The sequence below is a fragment of the Triplophysa rosa genome, linkage group LG14 (genome assembly GCF_024868665.1).
Source record: "Triplophysa rosa linkage group LG14, Trosa_1v2, whole genome shotgun sequence".
NCBI lineage: Eukaryota > Metazoa > Chordata > Actinopteri > Cypriniformes > Nemacheilidae > Triplophysa > Triplophysa rosa.
The window spans coordinates 11,897,550-11,917,679 of NC_079903.1; the positions used below are offsets into that span (position 1 = coordinate 11,897,550).

Sequence of the window (20,130 nt, forward strand, 5' to 3'; positions counted from 1 at the left end):
AGAAGAACAGCCCAACAGCCAATCACATCGCGAGGTCGCAAGGGCGTTTATAAAAGAACGCCAGCAGAATTCCACTAAAACTACAGAATGTTCCAAGACTGAGGAACGGGTCAGTAAAAGAGCTCGAGGACATCCCAGCTAACTTCCAGTTTCACTTTTAAACAATCAAGTGAAGTGGATGCTCAAAAGAAAAGTCGCGGTTCTGCAAAATGCTTAGATTTTATAACTAAAGAATGCGTGCACCTATGTTCGTACGAGGCGCATAGCCGAAGCCTACGCTTACATTTTATAAATGACAATATGCACGCACATGTTTCTTGTTCTTTAACTATTAGACTATATCTGTTTACTTTGACTATTTGCAATTCATATTGTTTTTAAGCCATAATAATCGTATTGAAATGTTTAAGTTTGTTTCTTATTGGTTTGCTGCAGCTTCTCTGGTTGGCTTTTAGAATCACGTCAGAGCAGTGAAGTGCTGATGAGAGCGTCATTTAATTGACTATGTATTGAAAAATTGAGAGATCTTACCCAAGAAATACTTATTGCACATAAATAACAAACCCTCAAAGGCCGCATTTTATGCAGCATTGAGAAAGTGTCATTAAATTCTTTCCATGCCAGTGAACTCATAAAGTTAAAGTTTTAGTGATCAAATTTACACTACAATAAAACATATTTTTATTGGCTTTAGGGTGCCATTTGGGACATTAGGCCGATTTTTCACCTCAAGAGAATGAGGCATAGGCATAAAAACATTTGTCTACACATATCACAACTGCAAACAGGATTGTATGACAAATTAGTCAGCATACACTGAAACCAATCCATGAAAACTATAGCTATAGAGCCAACAGTCTTATGAAAGGGATGCGGGTATTGTATAGAGGGTGTGATGAGTTTAGTGTAAAGAAAAGGCAAAACAGATGGACACACCCTTACAAAGCCGATGAGTTCGTAATTTCAAATCCACTGGGGTGTGATATTTTCAACAAAAGAGAGTTAATTCAGAAAACAGAGTTTTTTTGTTGTATAGTATTATACACAATACCTTTTGTACCTGACCTCGAAAAAGGTAAATAATAGACAAACGCACTTTTTAGCCATAAAAAAAGGTTTAAAAAACAAGCACTAAAGTCATTGCACTGAATGGTTAAATAATCATACAGGTTAACCACAAAGAGAGTTAGTTATCAGTTGCTGTTTCCTCTGACCCAGTGACTCATTATTTATTATAAGCGTTTTATAAATATTGTTGATCCCCCCCAAAACAACGACAATAACATAATATTACGCAGATAGAGATCTAGTGTGTGTACAAAAGGAATTCCCCTTTTTTGTTTGTATATATATTCCAATAGCCCTTTAATCGGTCTTGAAAAGGTGTTTGGTTTCATCAAGGGAATGTCCTTACATGGTTACTATTCTAATAAGAGAATTTAGTGTACTTTTTAACACATAAAAAGAAATCTCTAAATTTCTTTGTGAAGTGACCAACACCTTTCTTCAACACCCTTCCTGGTGACAAACTGACTGCACCCAGAAATTATTTATAGTCTTTATATAATTCTCAGGGGACTCCATGTTTTCTGTATCCAGTAGTTGGAAAACAGAAAGGCAAAGGTGTTTCAAAATGAACATTAAAAGAGAATATGTGTAAAGTAGCAAAATTGCTTTAAATTACTTACAGTATTTAATTCATTTAATTATTAAAATGAAATTATTGTATCCATATGCTGCTTAAAGAAGACCATAAATAGACCACTAATGTTATAAGATTTCATAGGATAATTTGCATATATTGAAAAGTTAAGATCTTAATAAGAAAACTATTTAGATAAAACCCTGTATATGTATGCGCATGTGCCAGTTTCAGATGTTGCCCAGGGAATTATCTGTGTAATCAACAATATTGATCACACCACTGTTTTGTAAATTTGGTTACCAGATCTGAAAAGCTATCAGTGCTGAAATCAGCAGAGGGTCTCGTGTTTCTCATCTTTGTGATGCTGTCTCTCACACCCATCTCTTTATAAATACTGAATCTGAAAGACATCTACAGAAAAGCCAAGAGAAGTGACTCATCAAGTTATCACTGAATCATCGAGTTTATGCACGGTAAGATATATTTTATTTTCTCGATTTTTCATGTTTGTCTATAATAATGATGTTTGTGATTAGGACTCTTTTTATATTATTATAGTATTTTATAGTATTATATATTTTAAATTGTCTTCTCAAATCCTTCATGTTTTCTGATGCTTTGTCTTCATTAGTTTGTCTCAGGATGATAAGGTTAGCCCACCTGATATGTTTTGCTGGCTTCTTTCTACAATGTGAAGCTCAGAATGGTGTCCTAACATGTCTCATTAACCCTACCTACAGACCGGCAGGTCAGTATATTTTCCAAATGATAATTATAATAATCTTCATTTACCTTGAATATTTTTCTCCTTCTTTCAGTAAAAATGTCTAAACATCTTTAAAACAACACTGTAAAAAAATCAACAATTTCAACTGCTGTAAATTTTTAGGTTAAATCAAATTAGCTTCATGAGTCATTAAAATAAATGCAACTAGATTTTTTAAATCAGTTCAATATAACTTAAGTTTAACTGACTCATAAAGCTAATTTGAGTTAACTTAACAATTTAATAAAGCTTTTACAGCTTTAAGCTTAATTAAGCTTTTAAAGATGCACATTTTTTTAGAGAAATCTAAATGTAACGTGTTTTCTTCTTCTTTTGATGTTTTATGCAAAATTGTACTATATTTTGTACTACATTCTGAAAATAAGATCTAATATCTTAATATGTCGTTTAGATGTTTGAGGATGTGTCTTACTGCAAAGAGTACAGATATTTTTACTGGAGAACAATACAAAAATATTTGGCTTAAAAATGATTTATAATATTCTAAATGATCATATAATGATGATTTAATTAGAGAGATATGTTTTTAAACAGCATAAACAAATCAATGCAGTGGCAACTTCAGTAACAGAATGTTTATACATATACTGTATATTTCAGAAAACTCTGATATCACAGTGACGTGTGGAACCAATTATATGTATTTAAGAGTTCTGCTATGTCCAATGTACTTTGCGGGATACAATGAATCTCTCATGGCCCTCAATGCTAAATTCAACATCCCGTCCTGCCTCGGAGTCGCAGACTGGACAGCCAATCCTCCTGTTTTAAATTTCAATTTCTCAATCTCTCAGGATTCACTGACTCTCTGTGGCAACACTTTGAATGTAAGAACTTGAAATCTACTTTTTTTTAAACTTTGAACAGTATGTGCAGCAACAATTTCCTACATAGATTTCCAACATTCCATATATGTGTTGTTGGTTAGATCACAAGTCAGTTGGGTTCTGGAGTATTCTCAGATTTCTCCCAAATCCAGTCTGTTAATATCTCTGGATTAATCAACTCCTGGGATCCCAGCATCTCCACTATCACTTACAGACAACAACTCATGTACCAGTTTTCTTGCATGTATCCACTGCAGTATGTAGTCAACAACACAGAGCTCAGCGTGTGAGTATAAAACCCAGGAAGAAGTTTTATCATGTTGACATCATTTACAGTACTTAAATACTTATACTTGTATTTCTTGCTCACAGGTCAGGAGTGAGTGTTGCTATCAAGGACAACAATGGTACTTTTATCAGTACTTTAAGCATGGGTCTTTTCACTGTAAGGATGATCTCCTTGTGTCTAAACATCATAATTTACTCAATACAATTGTACTTATACTCTCATCTTTATTTTAAGACTGGCAACTACACTACTAAACTGCACATACCATCAAATGGGCTGCAGTTGAAAACTCGGATATACGTTCAGGTCAAGGCAACAAATCTCACGAACAAGTAAGACTGTAACGTAACTCACATTGCTAAGCTCTAATTTACAGACGATTCAATTTCAATTCCCTGTTCATTTGGTTATTTCAAGGTTCAACGTGTTGCTGGACCGCTGCTACGCCACAGTAAGCCCATATCCAACCAGCAGCACCTCCTATGATCTTTTTATCGGGTGAGTCATTATTTTTCAAAGACAACAATTAAGAAGACACTTGAGTTCTGTGTAATCGTGTCTTTTGTTATCTATAGATGTACTCGTGATGTTCAGACAAGGGTTGAAAAGAACGGGGTATCTCAGGAAGCTCTTTTCTCCTTTGAGGCCTTTCGCTTTGTGGAACATAAGAACCTGACTGTCTCAACTTTCTACGTGCATTGTATTACCCGTCTCTGTGAGAACTCCACTTGCGCCTCCTTGATTCCGGTAACTAATAATGCACAATATTGCTTGAACTTTTTTACACTCTTAAAAAATAAAGGCGCTTCAAAGGTTCTTCACAACGATGCCATAGAAGAACCGTTTTTGGCTCCACAAAGAACCTTTCTGTCAAAGGTTCTCTAAAGAATCATTTCTTTCTTACTTTATTATAATCTAAAGAACATTTTTTTGCCACAAAGAACGTTTTGTGAAACAGAAATGTTCTTCAGATGTTAAAGGTTCTTTATGGAACCAAAAGGTTCTTCTATGGCATCGAAGAACCTTTTGAAGAACCTTTTTTTTAAGAGTGTAGAAGGTGGCAGAGAGCTTTGAAGAGTTTTTAGAACTCATGTTTGTGATTGTGTGTGGATATTACCATGATTTTTTCTTCTTTTATAGAGATGCGCGAGAAAGAGAGAAATACAAGCTCCACTAAACGCCAGCGAAGTGGCCACCGTTTCCTCAGGACAAATCAAAACCAGAGTTGACAATGGTATAAGAACAAGATCATTCACATTTTTAAGCCTCTATCATTACCTACATGTTTCAAAATGAACGTGAACATCTACCTTTTTTTCTGCTATTCTTTCTCAGGCCCTGTGACCTCTCAAAGTAAGAATTCATCCATGCCGATACACCACATGAAAAAACTGGTCTATCTTATAAACAATCTTATAGGCAAATTTTGTGAGTTTATTAGGATTTATTTTTCTGTTTCTAGACACATCAGGATCCATTCGCCATGAAATGACGTTTGTTTGCTTAGCCACTTGCCTGCTCAGCTTCTATCTGCTAAATTGGTTGTCTCCATGGTAACCCACATCAGGAAGTGGATGTTCCTTATACCACACAGCAAGATGTAATGACTTCCTTATGTTTTGAGAATGTAACAAAAATGGTAGCGACGTATTAGCCATTAAGTTGCTAATTTCATGGAAAGTTTTTTCCAATGTAATGTGGTAGAAAAGAAAAATATTGTTATATAATCTTATAGACAAAGAAACATGTTTACAATGTAGAAGGATATGCACAAAAGCAACATTTGCAGCTATTCATTTAAAAGTTTATGATGCATAATATTGCATTTTGGGGAAAATAGGCATTAAAACTTGTTATATAAAAATAAAAAAGTTTAAAATAATAAATGTTGTCACAAACCGTCCTTGAACCTGGGATTTTGTAACAGGTCCATTTTATCAACTGCCAGTTGGATTTGATTTATTTATTATTGATCTAATAAAATACTGAAGGATGTCAAAAAACAATTATGGGGTAAGGAACTCAAATTCCTTAATTTCTGTATATTATTGCAACAATGCCTTCAAACAAAAGCTTTCAAAGAAACATATACCTCCCAAAGCATGTAGTATATATGTAATGTGTGAATAAATTACAAACATGACAATACACAGAAAAAAAATACATTAATGATAGAGGTGAAACATCTATATTACTGTATACTTTTAATAAAAATATGATTTGAATAAGTTTGTAATGAATACTTTTTTAGACTGTCATTGTAACATGGATTACTGATCTGGCCTGAAACTCAAGCTTTGGAGAAGTAGGTTTACTGTTTTGCCATTACAGTATACAGTGGCAAGAAAAAGGATGTGAACCTTTTGGAATTTCTTGGTTTTCTGAATAAATTTGTCATAAAATGTGATCTGATCTTCATCGAAGTCAAGGGTATAGACAGATAAAATGTGTCTAAAATAATAACACAACATTTTTTTGATCTTTCATGTCTTTATTGAGAACAACCCAAAAAAACTTGTAGTGCTTGTGGAAAAAGTATGTGAACCCTTGAGTTAATGACCTCAAAAAAGCTAATTGGAATCAGGTTTTAGCACACCTGGAGTCTCGTTAAGATAATAAGTTTGGAGGTGTGGACTACAGCTACTTTGACTGATAAAAACCCCTCAAACTTTTGGAGTTTGCTCTGCACAAGAAGAACACGCTTATGTGAGCCATGCCTCGCCAAAAAGAGCTTTCAGAGGATCTAAGATCAAGAATTGTTGAGTTACATGAAGCTGGCAAGGGTTACAAAGTTATTTCAAAGACTTTAGAAATTCACCAGTCTAGTTCACCAATCAAATGGAGACACTTTGGGACTGTTGCTACTCTACCAAGAAGTGGGCACTCTGTCAAAATGACACCAAGAGCACAACGAAGACTCATCAATGAGGTAAAGAAACAACCTCGAATGACAGCCAAAGATTTGAAGGCTTCATTGGAACTTGCTAACATCTCTGTTCATGAGTCTACAATACGTAAAATACTGAACAAGCAGGGTATGCACGGCAGGACACCACGAAGGAAGCCACTGCTTACTAAAAAGAACATTGTTGCATGCCTGAAGTTTGCAAAAGAGCACATTGACACTCCACAGCAGTATTGGCAAAATGTTTTGTGGACTGATGAAGCTAAGATTGATCTATTTGGAAAAAACACACAGCACTACATCTGGCGTAGAAAGGGCACGGCCTATCATCATGAAAACATCATCCCAACTGTAAAGTATGGTGGAGGAAACATCATGATTTGGAATCATTGAGGGGAAGATGAATTCCCAAGTATATGAGACAATTCTTCAGGATAATGTGAGAATGTCTGTACGTCAGCTGAAACTGTGTAGAAGGTGGGTGATGCAACAGGACAACCACCCAAAACACCAGAGCAAGACCACAACAGAATGGCTTCAGAAAAACAAAATCCACCTTTTGGAGTGGCCAAGTCAGAGCCCAGACCTCAACCCAATAGAGATGCTATGGATTGACTTGAAGAGGGCCATACACATGAGACGTCCAAAGAATATGACAGAGCTAAAGCGGTTCTACCAGGAAGAATGGGCTAAAATTCCTCCTCAACGATGTGCAGGTCTGATCCACAGCTACAGGAAGCGCCTGGTTGAGGTTATTACTGGCAAGGGGGGTCAACCAGTTATTAATTCTAAGGGTTCACTTACTTTTGCCACTGCCATTTTGAATGTTGAGTATGTTCAATAAAGACATGAAAGATCAGAATTTTTGTTATTTTTTAGACACATTATGTTTGTCAATACCGTTGACTTCGATGAAGATCACATTTTATGACAATTTATTCAGAAAACCATGAAATTCCAAAAGGTTCACATACTTTTTCTTGCCACTGTAAATACAGATAAGCACTAAACTCATTGAGCCTTTGAGAAAGAACAGCTTTTGCGAAATGTGAAAATCACATTTTTCTTTGGAAAGCACAGTATATGTGAAAGAAGCGAAGGAATATCAAGTGCAGAGTGAACATGTTGTTAGTAATTTCTTGGGAATTTTTTAGTCCTCCTCAGTAATCTGTAAATAACACAGCTCAGTATAAAATAACACAGTCTCCCATGGGTGCACATGTTTTTTGTACTCAATGAAAGAAAGTGGGGAACCGGGTGTACCTTTGAATTCCTCAGAGACAGGGAAGGGCGCTTGCCAGCTGCACTGTATATACACATTCAGACAGCACCGCTCTTCTTTCTGTTTCACCAGAAACCCTGTCTCACCTCCTTTTTGGTCACAGATTTGAACCGTGGTGATACATTGTATTTGGTTGCATTGTCAGCTTTCTATTGTCATATGAAACAGTCCTGTTTTGCGCTTTCTTTAAATGTTGTGTTGTCTGAATTACGTATTGGTATACAAAATGGGAAGGGTAGGCCTATATTGAAATGTTTATTTAAATTAGCAAATTATTTACAATAATAAAAAGTGATGTCGTGGTTCAAAATAATTTGTTTTTGGAACTTTTGATAAATATTCACTAAGGCCAACATGAGTGACATTAAAAATGAGATCGATTTATATGACAAACAGTAGTCTGTCCACTAGATGGGGCCAGTGATCGAGTTTTTTTCCAACTACAGTATACTGCTTACACAGCATACTTTGTGAAGTATATAGCCTACTGTATATTGCTTACTGTACAGTATGTGTAGTATTAACTGTTGTACAGACAACGCTCAGTTATTCTCTTGGAAATAAAAAGAGTGATTTTAATAAGATTCAATATGGCAATCAGACAAAATTAAGTGACATTTGTTACACTGGAAATGCACTGTATTTCATATAAAGTACACAGTATATATGGTATACTGCATACTTCAGTAGTACAAGTTGTATAAGATTCTATTCCAAACATACCCCACAGACCAAAGCCACATAAGCAGTGACTGAATACTGGCTTTGTCTTGTTTCTCAAAAGCTTTCTGACTCAAATGAAATGACCTGTTATAAATTACAGAAAATGCAAGCTATGAAATGTGCAGAAATATTAAAGTTGTACTTTGATAATGGTAATAGACTCTCACTGTAAACTCATTTTTCATGCTTTGTTGTCTGTTGTTAGCATCCTCAGTGGCAACACCCCTTCAACCCACTCACTGGGAGACTCCATCATTCTCCTCCATAAATCAATCTCTTCTGGTGTTGAGTCCATCCAGCTCACCTGTACTCCATAACTCTTACCTGTACAACAGGACTGGCTCATTAAATAACATTTATTGGACATATATGCCCTCATTTAGAACAACTGGTTTAAAACAGTGATCATTAATAGCACAGGTTTACAAGCAACAAATTTCGAGAGAAATGATCTTAGAGAACGCATAAATAAAGACTCCACCTGTGCCCATGCCGAGTCTTAGGCCTCCAAGCAGGTGATTGGCTAGTCGATCACGGTCCCAAACTGTAAGCTCCACGCAGGCTTCTTTCAGGTCCTCTGCCCTAAAGCCATCATACACCATGGTGTGATTAAATTTGGGGCTGGTGGTCTTCTTCAACACCCTAGTTTTCTGACGACTCTTTTTGCTGTTGTCAGGCAGTACAAAGCTGTGGGAGCATTAAACAAAAGCAAACTATAAAGCAAATTATAAAGCAAGACCAATTTCAACTGTTTTTGGATTTATTATTACCATTTTATATACGGGTCAATAGATGGGCTTCTGATAAGAGGGAGATTCTTGCAGTCTTTGGCCCAGATATGCACTTCACCTGTGCCAGGAATGCGTTTAGCTGGGTAAAAGAAGTAACACAAATCAATTCATAATGAATTTGTGCTTTGAAACTGTCTGCAATCGCACATAAAGAAAAAACTATAACTATTTTTGTTAAACTATTTTTTTATGGATTGTTCCAACAAAATTAAACCTTTATCTGTGACACAAAATGTCTCCTGATATAAAGAGCAATCTTTGTAAACATAAATTGTAATATTCAAATGAGTGGTCTTACACTGGGAGATCTGGGGCAGAAATCGTACAGCCAATGTCATTTGTCCTCTAAAATCTAAGGCCTGGAGACTGGTTGAGGACTGAAAGGAGTAATTCTGAAAGCAAAATAAATAGCTTAAACCACTGAACCAGTAACTGCAACATTATATAAGTGCTTCATCTAAAATTAAAATAAATTCTGTCCAATATGCTACAGTATAATCGGTCATTGATATAATCGGATATTGAGTGTACACATATTAAAGAGGAAGTCCCGCCTCATGCCATTGGGTCAACCAATGTTGCAGTGTCGTGTGATTCTACATGTACACGTTTTTAAAATAAACAATCTACAAACTGCTTACTTTCAGTCGTCTCTGTATATGACAAGTGGGAAATATATTTGAACATGGACACAAATATATAACGGCACATAAAATGTTATACTGTACCCTTGGTTTAAGAGGCAAAAACTTCCTCTCTTTATCATTAAAATCCCATAAGGAAAGGTCAAGCTCTGTCTCTCCCAGAAAGCTGTTACGGCCAAATGTGTCATTGTGCCACACCGAAAGGTTCAAAAGCTGAGACTTGAGGTACTCCATTCTGACTCTGTACTGTATAAAAAAATAAACATTATTAGACATTTAATTCATTAATTTTAAGTATCTCAATCACTATACTGCACATACTATTATTCTACCAGTCATTTCCTTACTCTAAGAATCTCATTGTATGTAGGATTTAAGGTTTTCTTCTTCACAGATGTTTTTCTCTTTCCCAGATTGGCAGAATCAGGTATGAGGTAACTCTTGACATACCTAGAAAAGGCAGCATGAGTTGTCTATTGAGAAAAATTCTATTTTTGTAAAAATTAGTGGGCGGTACTCATGCTATAGTCTTACGGGTCAGATCGATTCCTTTTCACATCCACCGCTGCCAGATTCTTGCACTGAACCACGAAGATGTGGAACTCCCTCAACTTCTGCACATAGTTCAGTGAAAACTGGATGATGCCTTGAACTTCAACACTGCCATAGTCGCTGCTATACACACTCGCAACACTGCCGCTAACCTGCGGGGTCACAAACATGCACGTTTAAACTATGTGAGACCTAAAAAAATACTAAAAAATACTAAAAAAAATGTATAAACGATACCAATATATCATAGTTTATGAATTACAATACACTGAACATAAATAATGGCAATATCATGACACAGATATCAATCTAATAGCATACTGTAACCATGCTGATACACTGATATATAGTTTATAATACAAGAACACACACACATATACTCATATTTAAACGTACAGATGACACAGATGCAGAGCCGGAGTAACCGCTGAGGTTGGTGTATTGTCTGTTGTTTCTCTGTGGCAGGCCGCTGCGGGAGCTGCTCTCTGAGTCACTCTCTCCTCCATCACTCTAAAACAACATGACAGCATCAGACTCAATCTCATGCGCCACATTTTATCACCTGGCCTTTTATAGAGTTGTAACATTATAGAAGAGACACCTCTTTCTGCAGAAAGGAGGGCACGGATTTGCTGAGTTGCTTCAGGTGCTCTGGGTCTGAGGTGGCAAAGGAAGTCTGGACATGTGTGCTGGGGACTAGAAAAGACAAGAATGGGATTTAAGACGTACAATACCAACACTCCTAAAAGGCAAATGCATGCAAATATCATTAGGACAGACATTCTACAAATTTGGCTGTACAAAGTTACTGTACTTTTAGTGTTAAGTTATGACAGACTGGCTATTATTTACCCTGCTCGTAGTCATCCGTTTGGTTGATATTTTGTCCTTGTCCTTTGGGAAGAGATCACAATGACAAAATACAGAAAAAGTAGAACAGATTCTGTTGACACCTGATCTCTTCATTTAGATTCATACAATAAAGTGCTTTTGTCTCCAGGCAACATTGTGCTACTATGATAAGGTGTTTTATGACAGGATTATCCAAATTTAGATGTGGTAATACTTTCACGTGAAAAAACTGAGTTAAGACTTGGTAAATGCTGTTACTGGAAGACTGATGTAAATTTGCCTTGTTGGAGTGATGCTTACCAGGCGAAGGGCTGATATCAATCATGCTCTTATGGTACACGGGTCTGGATGCAGCTCGTCTCAAGGCTTTCTGAACAGAACTCTCATTATCACCTGTAAGATTAATAAATACTAGTAAAGGGATAGTTCACCCCAAAATGAGAATTCATATACTCACCCTCATTTTATTTCAACCATGTATGACTTTTTCTTTAGCAGAACACAAAAGAAGATATTTTGAAGAATGTTGGTAACCAAACTTCACTGGACCCCATTGACTTCCACTGTATGGACACAAAACCTGAGACATTTCTCAAATATCTTAATTTGTGTTCCACAGAAAGAGTTATATGTTTTGAACCAATTCAATTCAATTTATTTATAGAGCTCTTTTCACAATATGCACTGTTCCAAAGCAGCTTTACAGGAGAAAATAAGAAAAACAGAAAAACAGAGTAAAGACACGGCACAGTGCATAGTGTTTATAGAACAAGCAAGATCATTCTAATAAATAATATCTAATAAAAGCAGTCTCCTGGTGAACAAGCCAACATGGCCCTGTGGCGAGGAACCCAAACTCCAAGGTGAATAACGAGGGTGAATAAATGAGGACAGAATTATTATATTTGGGTGAACTATCCCTTTAACAGCACTTTATAAAAACATTGATTTATTGCTTTCTTTAAAAACACTGCTCAGATGTACAGACAAACAAGAGTTACAAGAATGTTGCTGGTCTGGTGCTCCTTTTTCACAAGCTATTTTGTAATGTGAGAACTGAGATCTATTTGATTACTTGAAAGACAACCTGTGTGAAATTTGTGCACAAGATTGATTTCATTACACATGTCTAATTTCAACCCTGCTGAAAATACCATAGAAACCCAATAAAACCATCACAGAAATTCACAGGTTTCCATTAAAATACCATTATGAAGTTTGTAGTGTGTTTTGGGCATTATTCCAGTAGGATTTAACATCCCACCAATAGAATCCATCACATACCAGTAGACACCATCACAGTTTCCATTAAAACCAGAACAAATCCCTTAGAACCATTAAAAACAATAATGTGAAATAATTGAATAACTTTAATTGTTTCTATTGTTTTTTTCTGCAGGGAAGGGATTTGTATTGGTTTTAATGGAAACTGTAATGGTGTCTACTGGTATGCGATGGATTGTATTGCTGGGATATAAAATCCTATTGGAATAATGCCCAAAACACACAACAAAAAGGAGTTTTGAATTGGTTTCAATGGAAAAAGCTATTGGGTTGTAAGGGTATTCTAATGGAAACCATTAGAACTTTATGTAGTGTTTTCTATATCTCAGAAAACTTGTAAACTTACGGTTCAGATTCTTGGAAGCATCATCACAGACATGTCCATCAAGTCCCAAGCTTCCTCTCCTTTGAAGGTCAGGAGATCCTTGTACAGGAGTGCTGGTTCTTACAGGGGAACATTTACATCTGCAGCTGGTCTCCGGTGAGGTTGTAAATGAGGTGCAGAGAAAGTCATCTATCTGCTCTATAACTGGAGGAGGAGTGAAAATTCTCCCTGTCTCTGTGATTCCCAGGTAGTGCTGGTAATCGGGTGGAATATATGACCTTGCAAGAGGTTGAAAGTCAGAGTCTTCAGACGTACAGGACGGTTTTCTCTGAGAGTTCCTTTCTTTGTCTCGCCAAGAATTTTCAGAAGAGGTTTTTGGCAGGGTATGGCTTGATTCTATTGTTTTCCTGGATGGTGTGAGGTAACTTTTTGTTGCCTGGTGAAGATTGGGACTCTGGGTCTCTTTGGGCTGAGGATGCACACTCTGGCTTTGCTCCTCACCTGCCGTGTTCACAGAAAACATGCTGGAGGCACGTCGCATTGACTTTGCTTTTCCGTTCAGACTGCCTTTGCTGCTGCTTCGGCTCTGCTGAGGTCGTGATTCTTGGCCAATAGTAGGTTTATGTGGAGTTGTATCTTTTATAGTGTTCTGACTGGAGGCAAAATGTGACTGTTTGGTTTTTGATACAGATTCTTGTCTTGTGGATTTCTTCTTTGAGGAAGAATGTGGTGTTTTCTCGGGCTTGGCTGTTGAGGAGTCAGCCAAAGATTGTTTGGCATTGGTTTGTCTCTCATTTACTATGGTTTTAACATTACTTCTTTCTTACTGGACATTATACATTTTTTGATTTGTATTTCCACTTTTAAGAACCGGTGACTTTTGACCAGACTGCATTGTAGGAGAGCCACCCCAGAAGTCTCTGAGATTCTTAAACTGTGAATTGTTCATCCCATCGGTTACAGTTGACCTTTCTTTCCATAGTGGATACATAGAGAAATTAGGAGACAGTTTCTCTCTATCAGAAGTATCGTCCTCTACATCATCATCAAACTCAGCACCTATTGATCTGAGATCAAACTCAGACTTTGTAAATCTTTTGTTCATCTCAGCAGAAGCTACTGAAGGTTTTCTGTTTTGAGCTGATGTTCTAGGCTCCCATTTTTCTTTTTCCCAGAAGGACTTGAGTTGTTTGATCTTCTCTGCCATGATCTCCTGCTGTTGGGAATTCTGCTTAACAAGAGGTGCTGGATTTGTCCTTGGTGTCGTTTTGGACTTCGGCTCTGATTCTTTTGGTGAAGTGCAATCTCCATTACTGCCTCCCATTCTTTCGATGTTTTGACCTGCTGATAAAGATCCATTATCAAGCGAAGATGATGATTTTAAACGTGGAAGAGAAGTTTGCTTTTCAAAGGGAGAGCTTGCTAGTGTTTGGTCTTTCTTCTGGTTAGAATAGATCAATGATGCATTTTTTGACTTGGCTTTAACAACTGGTACTTGAGGCTTTTGGATTGTGTTAGCATTCTTAAGGTCTGAAACGTCCACAACACTGATTGTCTCTTTTATCTGATGTTCTGGATATCCCAAGCTGTGTTCAGCTACCCTTTGTTCATTTTTACTTTCAATTGGCTTTGTGCAAACATCACTAGTGTTGAGGGATTCATTTTTAGCAGGTACATTAGATCTACTGATCAAAATCTTTGGTCCGACGTTTTCCCTTTCCCAGAATGATCTCAAATTAGCAAGTTTTGGTCTTTGATTCTCTTCAACACCCGTTCTTTCTTTTTGTTGATGAACCTTGAAATCAGTTTCAAGTTTAACTTTGGGCTCTTCTCTTGGGTCTTCCTTGGTTAAAGAGTCAATTTTCTCATTTTCATGAACTTTTTCAGATACACTGTCCTCTGGCTGAGTGACATCGTTTGCGATGTCAGTCAAAGCAACGTCAACTGAAGGCTTCGTGATGAGAGATTCCTTATAAGACGTGGATTCAGATCTTCTCCGTTGTTTTGGAGTATTTTGAGGAGGTTCATCAACACACTGTTCCTTTCCCAAGTCTGTCTCTACTAAAAATGGTGAATTTACCTTCGATGAATTCTTTTCACTTTGGCGTGGTATGATCAAGTACACGTTATCTCTTGGTTTGGGTTTTTGATTAGCTTCATCCTCAACGTCTATGTCATCAATCTTAGCATCTTCCTCCATGTCATGATTACTCTCCACATCAAGCATATCGCTGCTGTCTGAGCTTCTGCTAAACCACTCGAGAACTTTGGTGATGGAATTGCCTTGTTCTTCAGTAGGTTTGGGAATGTGTGCATCTGTTGCGACAGCCGGCTTTGATTCTTGATTTATGTTATAAGTGTTTATATTGAATGCAGAGGGGCTGCTCTCAATCCCACAATCAGTAGATGTATTTGCTATGTCGGCGACACTAGGAAACTGTTGATCTGTAAGACAAAATATGTACTACTGAATGACAAAGCAGAAACTAACAAATCAAACATCCAAACAAATATATTAACATAATTTTTAATAAATCTCCATCATCACACAGTAGATCATACCAACAGCAGTCCGAATATGTTCTGCTCTTGTCGTTTCCACCTTTGGCGACATAGTCATATGATTCTCCACTGTCTCAGACTTTTGCTGTGTACGTTGAGGAGCAATGATCCCATCTAATGGTTTCATAGAGTTGGTGGTTAATGCAGACTTTGCATTCTCATGAGGAAAATAAAAAGTCTCATCTGATATATTTTCTGATATATAGTCTGGTTCTATGTTTGGTGACTGAGCAAAACAATCATCTGTTCTTTTTTGTTTCATACTGTCTTCAACTTTCTTGTCATTATCTGCTGTCGGGTTAGAGCTCAGACTTAAGCGTGTTTGCATCTTCGTTTTCTCTTCTGTGTCTTGCGGAGGTTTCTTCAGAAGCGACGGGGCTCTTACTGGTAAACGTGACTTTGGAATCTTTAGTGGCTGTGTTTTGATACCTGGTTCCTCTTTACTTTCCAAAATATGTTTACTCTTGTCAAAATCCTTTTCATGATTGCTGCTTTTGTGAACATAGCTTAATGTTACAACTGGTTGGGGCAGCTGGCTTTTGAAAGCAGAGTCACTGGAACTGCAGCTGGAAGTGTATTTGAGGATTCCTCTGGGTGCAGGAGTTCGGGTTCCTGAGCTCTCTGTGGTGGACACGCTTTGAGTGGAAGTACTCTGAGTAGATATACTCTGAGTCGACACTCTTTGACTAGATGCGCTCTGGGTGGACACAGAGCTGGCGCTGTCAGATAAAGAGCTCTGGGGTTTGAAGATTTTCGTCCTCTTCTTTGGCACAGGTTTTCGTCGAGGCACCTCACTGTTATCTTCAGTGTGGCTTGGTTCCTGATATTTTACTGGTGTGAAAACGCAAAACACCATATTTTTAATCAGTCTAAGCACTTAGTATACACACTGCACGACAACAAAACGTTCATATCAACCTTGTGAATCAAAGCCCCTGTCGGCAGATGATCTCTTGAGTCCAGATCCTGATGCTTCAGGGGTCTCCTCGAGGTTCAGCTCCATTGGAATACTGTTGAATGGGTTGTGCCTTGTCTGGAACCAGGAAGGAAAGCAAAAGTAACTGTTTAAAGGAATAGATTCCCCCCAAAATTGATGCCATCAAATCCTACAGGTTGTCACATGTCATCAACATGCTACCACTAAATTTGTATGCTTACAAGATCTCTATACATTGTGTTAACATAGAAACGTTACATAACCATTGCTAAATAAGATTAAAATAATAACAGTTTTCTCTGAAGTGTATTGTTTATGTATATATGACCTAAAATCATGCATTGTTTTCAAGTAGTTGAGATAGATTCAGCTGTAGTGTTGCGCACTTACATACCTTAGATGGTGATCTCACGACCCTGTTCAGTCTTTCCTGCAGGGTCTCTGATGTGCCACTGTTTTCTCTGCTTTTCACAGAACAGTATATATCAAATAAATTTAAGACACTTCATAAGCAACCTTTTTATTGTTAAGAGATCTGCTTGCATTGACAACATAAGACATCCAGACGATTTTGACTTGAGTTCTACCAGACATCTTATAATAACCTGGACTGAAACCTTCCCATGTCGTTTCTTAAGAAGTACATTGTGCAAACTCTTTTGTTTACCCTTGTCGAGTCATAAAGATCTTGAAATCATGTGGTACACACGCCTGTAAAATACACAAGCACAACCTGGGAGTGGTGGAAGTTGCACACGCAGTGCAATCCCAAGGATTCTGCCAAGCATGAGCAGTTATTACTATTGTTCAGGATAAATTGATAAATACAAGGCTAGTATGAGATCGATTAGTAACACGGTACACCAGCGGCTACGGTACATGTACTCCATAATCCTTAAGTATACTTGACAAACCACAGGCCATAAGTGACTACACATACAGTGTGGGATTATGGCAGCAGAAGAGGATTAAGTATAGATTCTGTATTTATGTACATGAACATGTACAGCTTTACCTCTCCGTTGGCTGCTCTGAGATGCCATCACTGTTCTTTATATTGAAGCTCCTCGATCTTTCGCTCCATGACCTTGTTAAATAGTCTGAAAGACAGTGTATTGTTACTGTAGATAAACATCAGTGTTCAATATGAATTGTGGTAAAATTACAGTCATATATGTTACCATCAAGCGTGGGCTTCCGTTGCTTCATTGACGCCATGATGATGTCAGAACCGTGAATTCTGTCCTGGTGTCTCTGTGACTTCACCTCATAGAACCATTCGCCCGTCATGTTCTTGCGTCTGTCCTCCTCTGGTACAACTTTCTGCAGATGCCTGGGATTCAAATCAGGGTGGAGAAAAATGAAAAGCATTATTGACAATTCTTGGGGTATGAAACAAGGGAGGTTCTCGAGACTTTAATATAGTCTCATGCAAATGTCAACCTACTTACCATGAAATATTTATTTTCTAGAGATACTATAGAGAATATATTTCTCCACCGATACTGATTATTCAGAGTGATATCTACCGATACAGATTCTGAAGATTAAATTCGTATTTCTTAACTAATTCATATAATCATCAAACTGGTGATGTTTCTTAACGTTTTCTTTATACAGAGTACAAATTCATTGCATCCTCTTTTGATTGACAGGATATATCGGCCCTGATCATCGGCTGTTTTTAAACTATCAGCCAATAGCCGATAGTGATAAAAATCGTTTTTTTCGACCGACACCGATTATTGGCCGATATATCGGTGCTTTTAGCTATAAAATGTTCCTTCACTACAAGCTTCTAAATCAATAACATTCCTTATTTCCAGGATAAACATTTCCTTCACTAAAATGTACACAGGGTTCAGTGCTGTTTGCTCTGTAAATACAAAACCACCTACAGTTTGTATTAGTTCTCAGGTACTGTAATGTTCCCAGCTGTACTCTATTGGGTTATTTTGAAACTACAGGGGAAAAACTGCATGAAAACTTCTAAGAAAACAACATTACGGGTAAACTGTCTAAACAACTGTGAGAAACAGCTTAACTTGTGAACATTTGCAGCAAATGAAAATAGTTTAATTAAAATCATGTGTTTGGAAACAGCCAGTGGAACACATCTTCATTTAACAAAAAAGGAAACTATGCTGGTCACGTGAAAACGCAAGACTATTATTCCACAAGGGTGGACTTAATCCTTTTATACAAGGTTGTGTAAGGCTGTGGCTGAACACAAGGAAATCACCCAGACATGACCAGATTTTACAGTCTTCCTTTCATGTTTCGTGGGTACTCAGACTTTAAGTCTCCACTCAAAATAGTTTTTCAAAGTTATACAAAATATTTTAGCAACATTGCCTCAACCTGCTAGACTATTTGTATGGCCAACCAATGGTAGACGAGCGAGTGTTTTGGAAATGTGTTCAAATCATTATCATTATAATTTTTGCAAATGCCTGATGCTCATGGCGTAGAAATGACACTTTATATAGCTTAAGTAGAAAAAAGGTCTTACTTGACTCGATCCTCCTCTGATTTCTTCAGCTCAGAATCCCTCTTTAAAACCGCCATGATCATTTCCTGCTCTTCTTCAGTCAGGTAGCTCAGGTCGATCATTATGAGGTTGCTATTAGGTCTTTCACAGTTTGGCATGGACTGATCTTCAAGTCACTCTTCTATTGCTCTGGAAATCTACTGTTACTTCTGAATCACCCTCATTTCACAATGATAACTGCAGCACCTGTAAAGCATACATCAAAACTTCTGAGAACCCCCAATGTTCTTCCACAAAGGGAGTTCTCAGTAAAAAACAAAAAATTCAGACATTTATTAAATGTTCAAAAGGGCATTGACGTAACTCGATTTGTAGGCTGAATGGCTGTACTTTGGAATGAAATGTGACTCTAAATAAGTGACTCTAAATATGTTTGCCATGAAGTTGAGTGTAGAGCTCAGATTAGACTGAACATGTGATAGTCCCGTCAGCTGACTGTGAGAAGAGGTGGATGCTTACATAAAGCACATTTACAAGGAATGATGTTTTTCAATTAACATAAATGTCATATGGGTGCTTCTTAGGGAACATTTCAGATAAAATATCTCTTAATAAAGTTATTTTAGTCCTGAAGGATTTGACGATGTTTTAATGTTTATAAAAAAAACAAAAACGCCCACACCCATCTGTAAAAGAATATGCTCTCTTAGTACATGACCATATGACCATATGTAATGCTCAAGACAGCTGTGTTGCAAGTTAACTGTGCAAATATTTGCAAACAGCTCACTAAGACACTGTTGACTCTGGGTTCCACCTTGATCAAAAACAAGCTCAAGGAATTTACAAAAACCAGCCTAATGCAGAACGTTATACTGTAAAATCAACAGGAAAACAATAACACACAAAACAATAAGATTCTCATAAGATGTTATTGCATTGGTGTGATACTGAATAAGGAGAACGATTTCTTTCCAATCAGTCTTAATTATATGAGAACGAATAACACAAAATAAAACCGAATCAAGAACAAATATTGAATTATTAAAAGCAAAATTAGATAACTTACTGGCAAATTAAATTAAATAAAGTTCTTATTTGCTATACAGCATGCAAAAGAAAAGCATTAATGCAATATATTAAATGTTAAAGCAATAATTAAGATTTTATATGCAAAATTTCCACTGCAATATAAGCTCTAAACTTTTCTCTGTTGGTTACATATACAGTATTT

The 20,130-nt window shown here is 37.0% G+C and overlaps 2 protein-coding genes across 2 annotated transcripts; one reads left to right on the forward strand and one right to left on the reverse strand.

The window, feature by feature from the left end:
• Window positions 1-42: 42 nt before the first annotated feature.
• On the forward strand, window positions 43-5,910 carry si:dkey-4p15.5 (zona pellucida-like domain-containing protein 1). Its single transcript, XM_057350668.1, has 12 exons — window positions 43-109; window positions 1,949-2,118; window positions 2,277-2,393; window positions 3,033-3,259; window positions 3,361-3,545; window positions 3,632-3,704; window positions 3,783-3,880; window positions 3,966-4,046; window positions 4,124-4,295; window positions 4,689-4,782; window positions 4,884-4,901; window positions 5,011-5,910. Exons 2-12 carry the CDS (start codon window positions 2,112-2,114, stop codon window positions 5,103-5,105), a joined length of 1,167 nt encoding a protein of 388 aa, XP_057206651.1. The 5' UTR covers window positions 43-109; window positions 1,949-2,111; the 3' UTR covers window positions 5,106-5,910.
• A 2,384-nt stretch (window positions 5,911-8,294) lies between these two features.
• Window positions 8,295-19,924, reverse strand: sytl2b (synaptotagmin-like 2b). The gene is given in 18 exon segments (XM_057351713.1): window positions 8,295-8,782; window positions 8,940-9,145; window positions 9,229-9,328; window positions 9,548-9,641; window positions 9,978-10,139; window positions 10,241-10,343; window positions 10,428-10,597; window positions 10,842-10,955; window positions 11,047-11,141; window positions 11,298-11,339; window positions 11,598-11,690; window positions 12,928-15,351; window positions 15,469-16,299; window positions 16,387-16,501; window positions 16,800-16,869; window positions 17,421-17,505; window positions 17,587-17,738; window positions 18,918-19,924. Coding segments are annotated over 18 exon segments (5,100 nt in total). The 5' UTR covers window positions 19,019-19,924; the 3' UTR covers window positions 8,295-8,639.
• Window positions 19,925-20,130: the final 206 nt, after the last annotated feature.

Bases quoted from the DNA above. Each gene is read 5' to 3' on its own strand.
- si:dkey-4p15.5 (XM_057350668.1), top strand. The intron at 3,546-3,631 runs GTGAGTATAAAA...TCTTGCTCACAG, and splicing joins AACAACACAGAGCTCAGCGT to GTCAGGAGTGAGTGTTGCTA. The intron at 4,296-4,688 runs GTAACTAATAAT...CTTCTTTTATAG, and splicing joins CTTGCGCCTCCTTGATTCCG to AGATGCGCGAGAAAGAGAGA.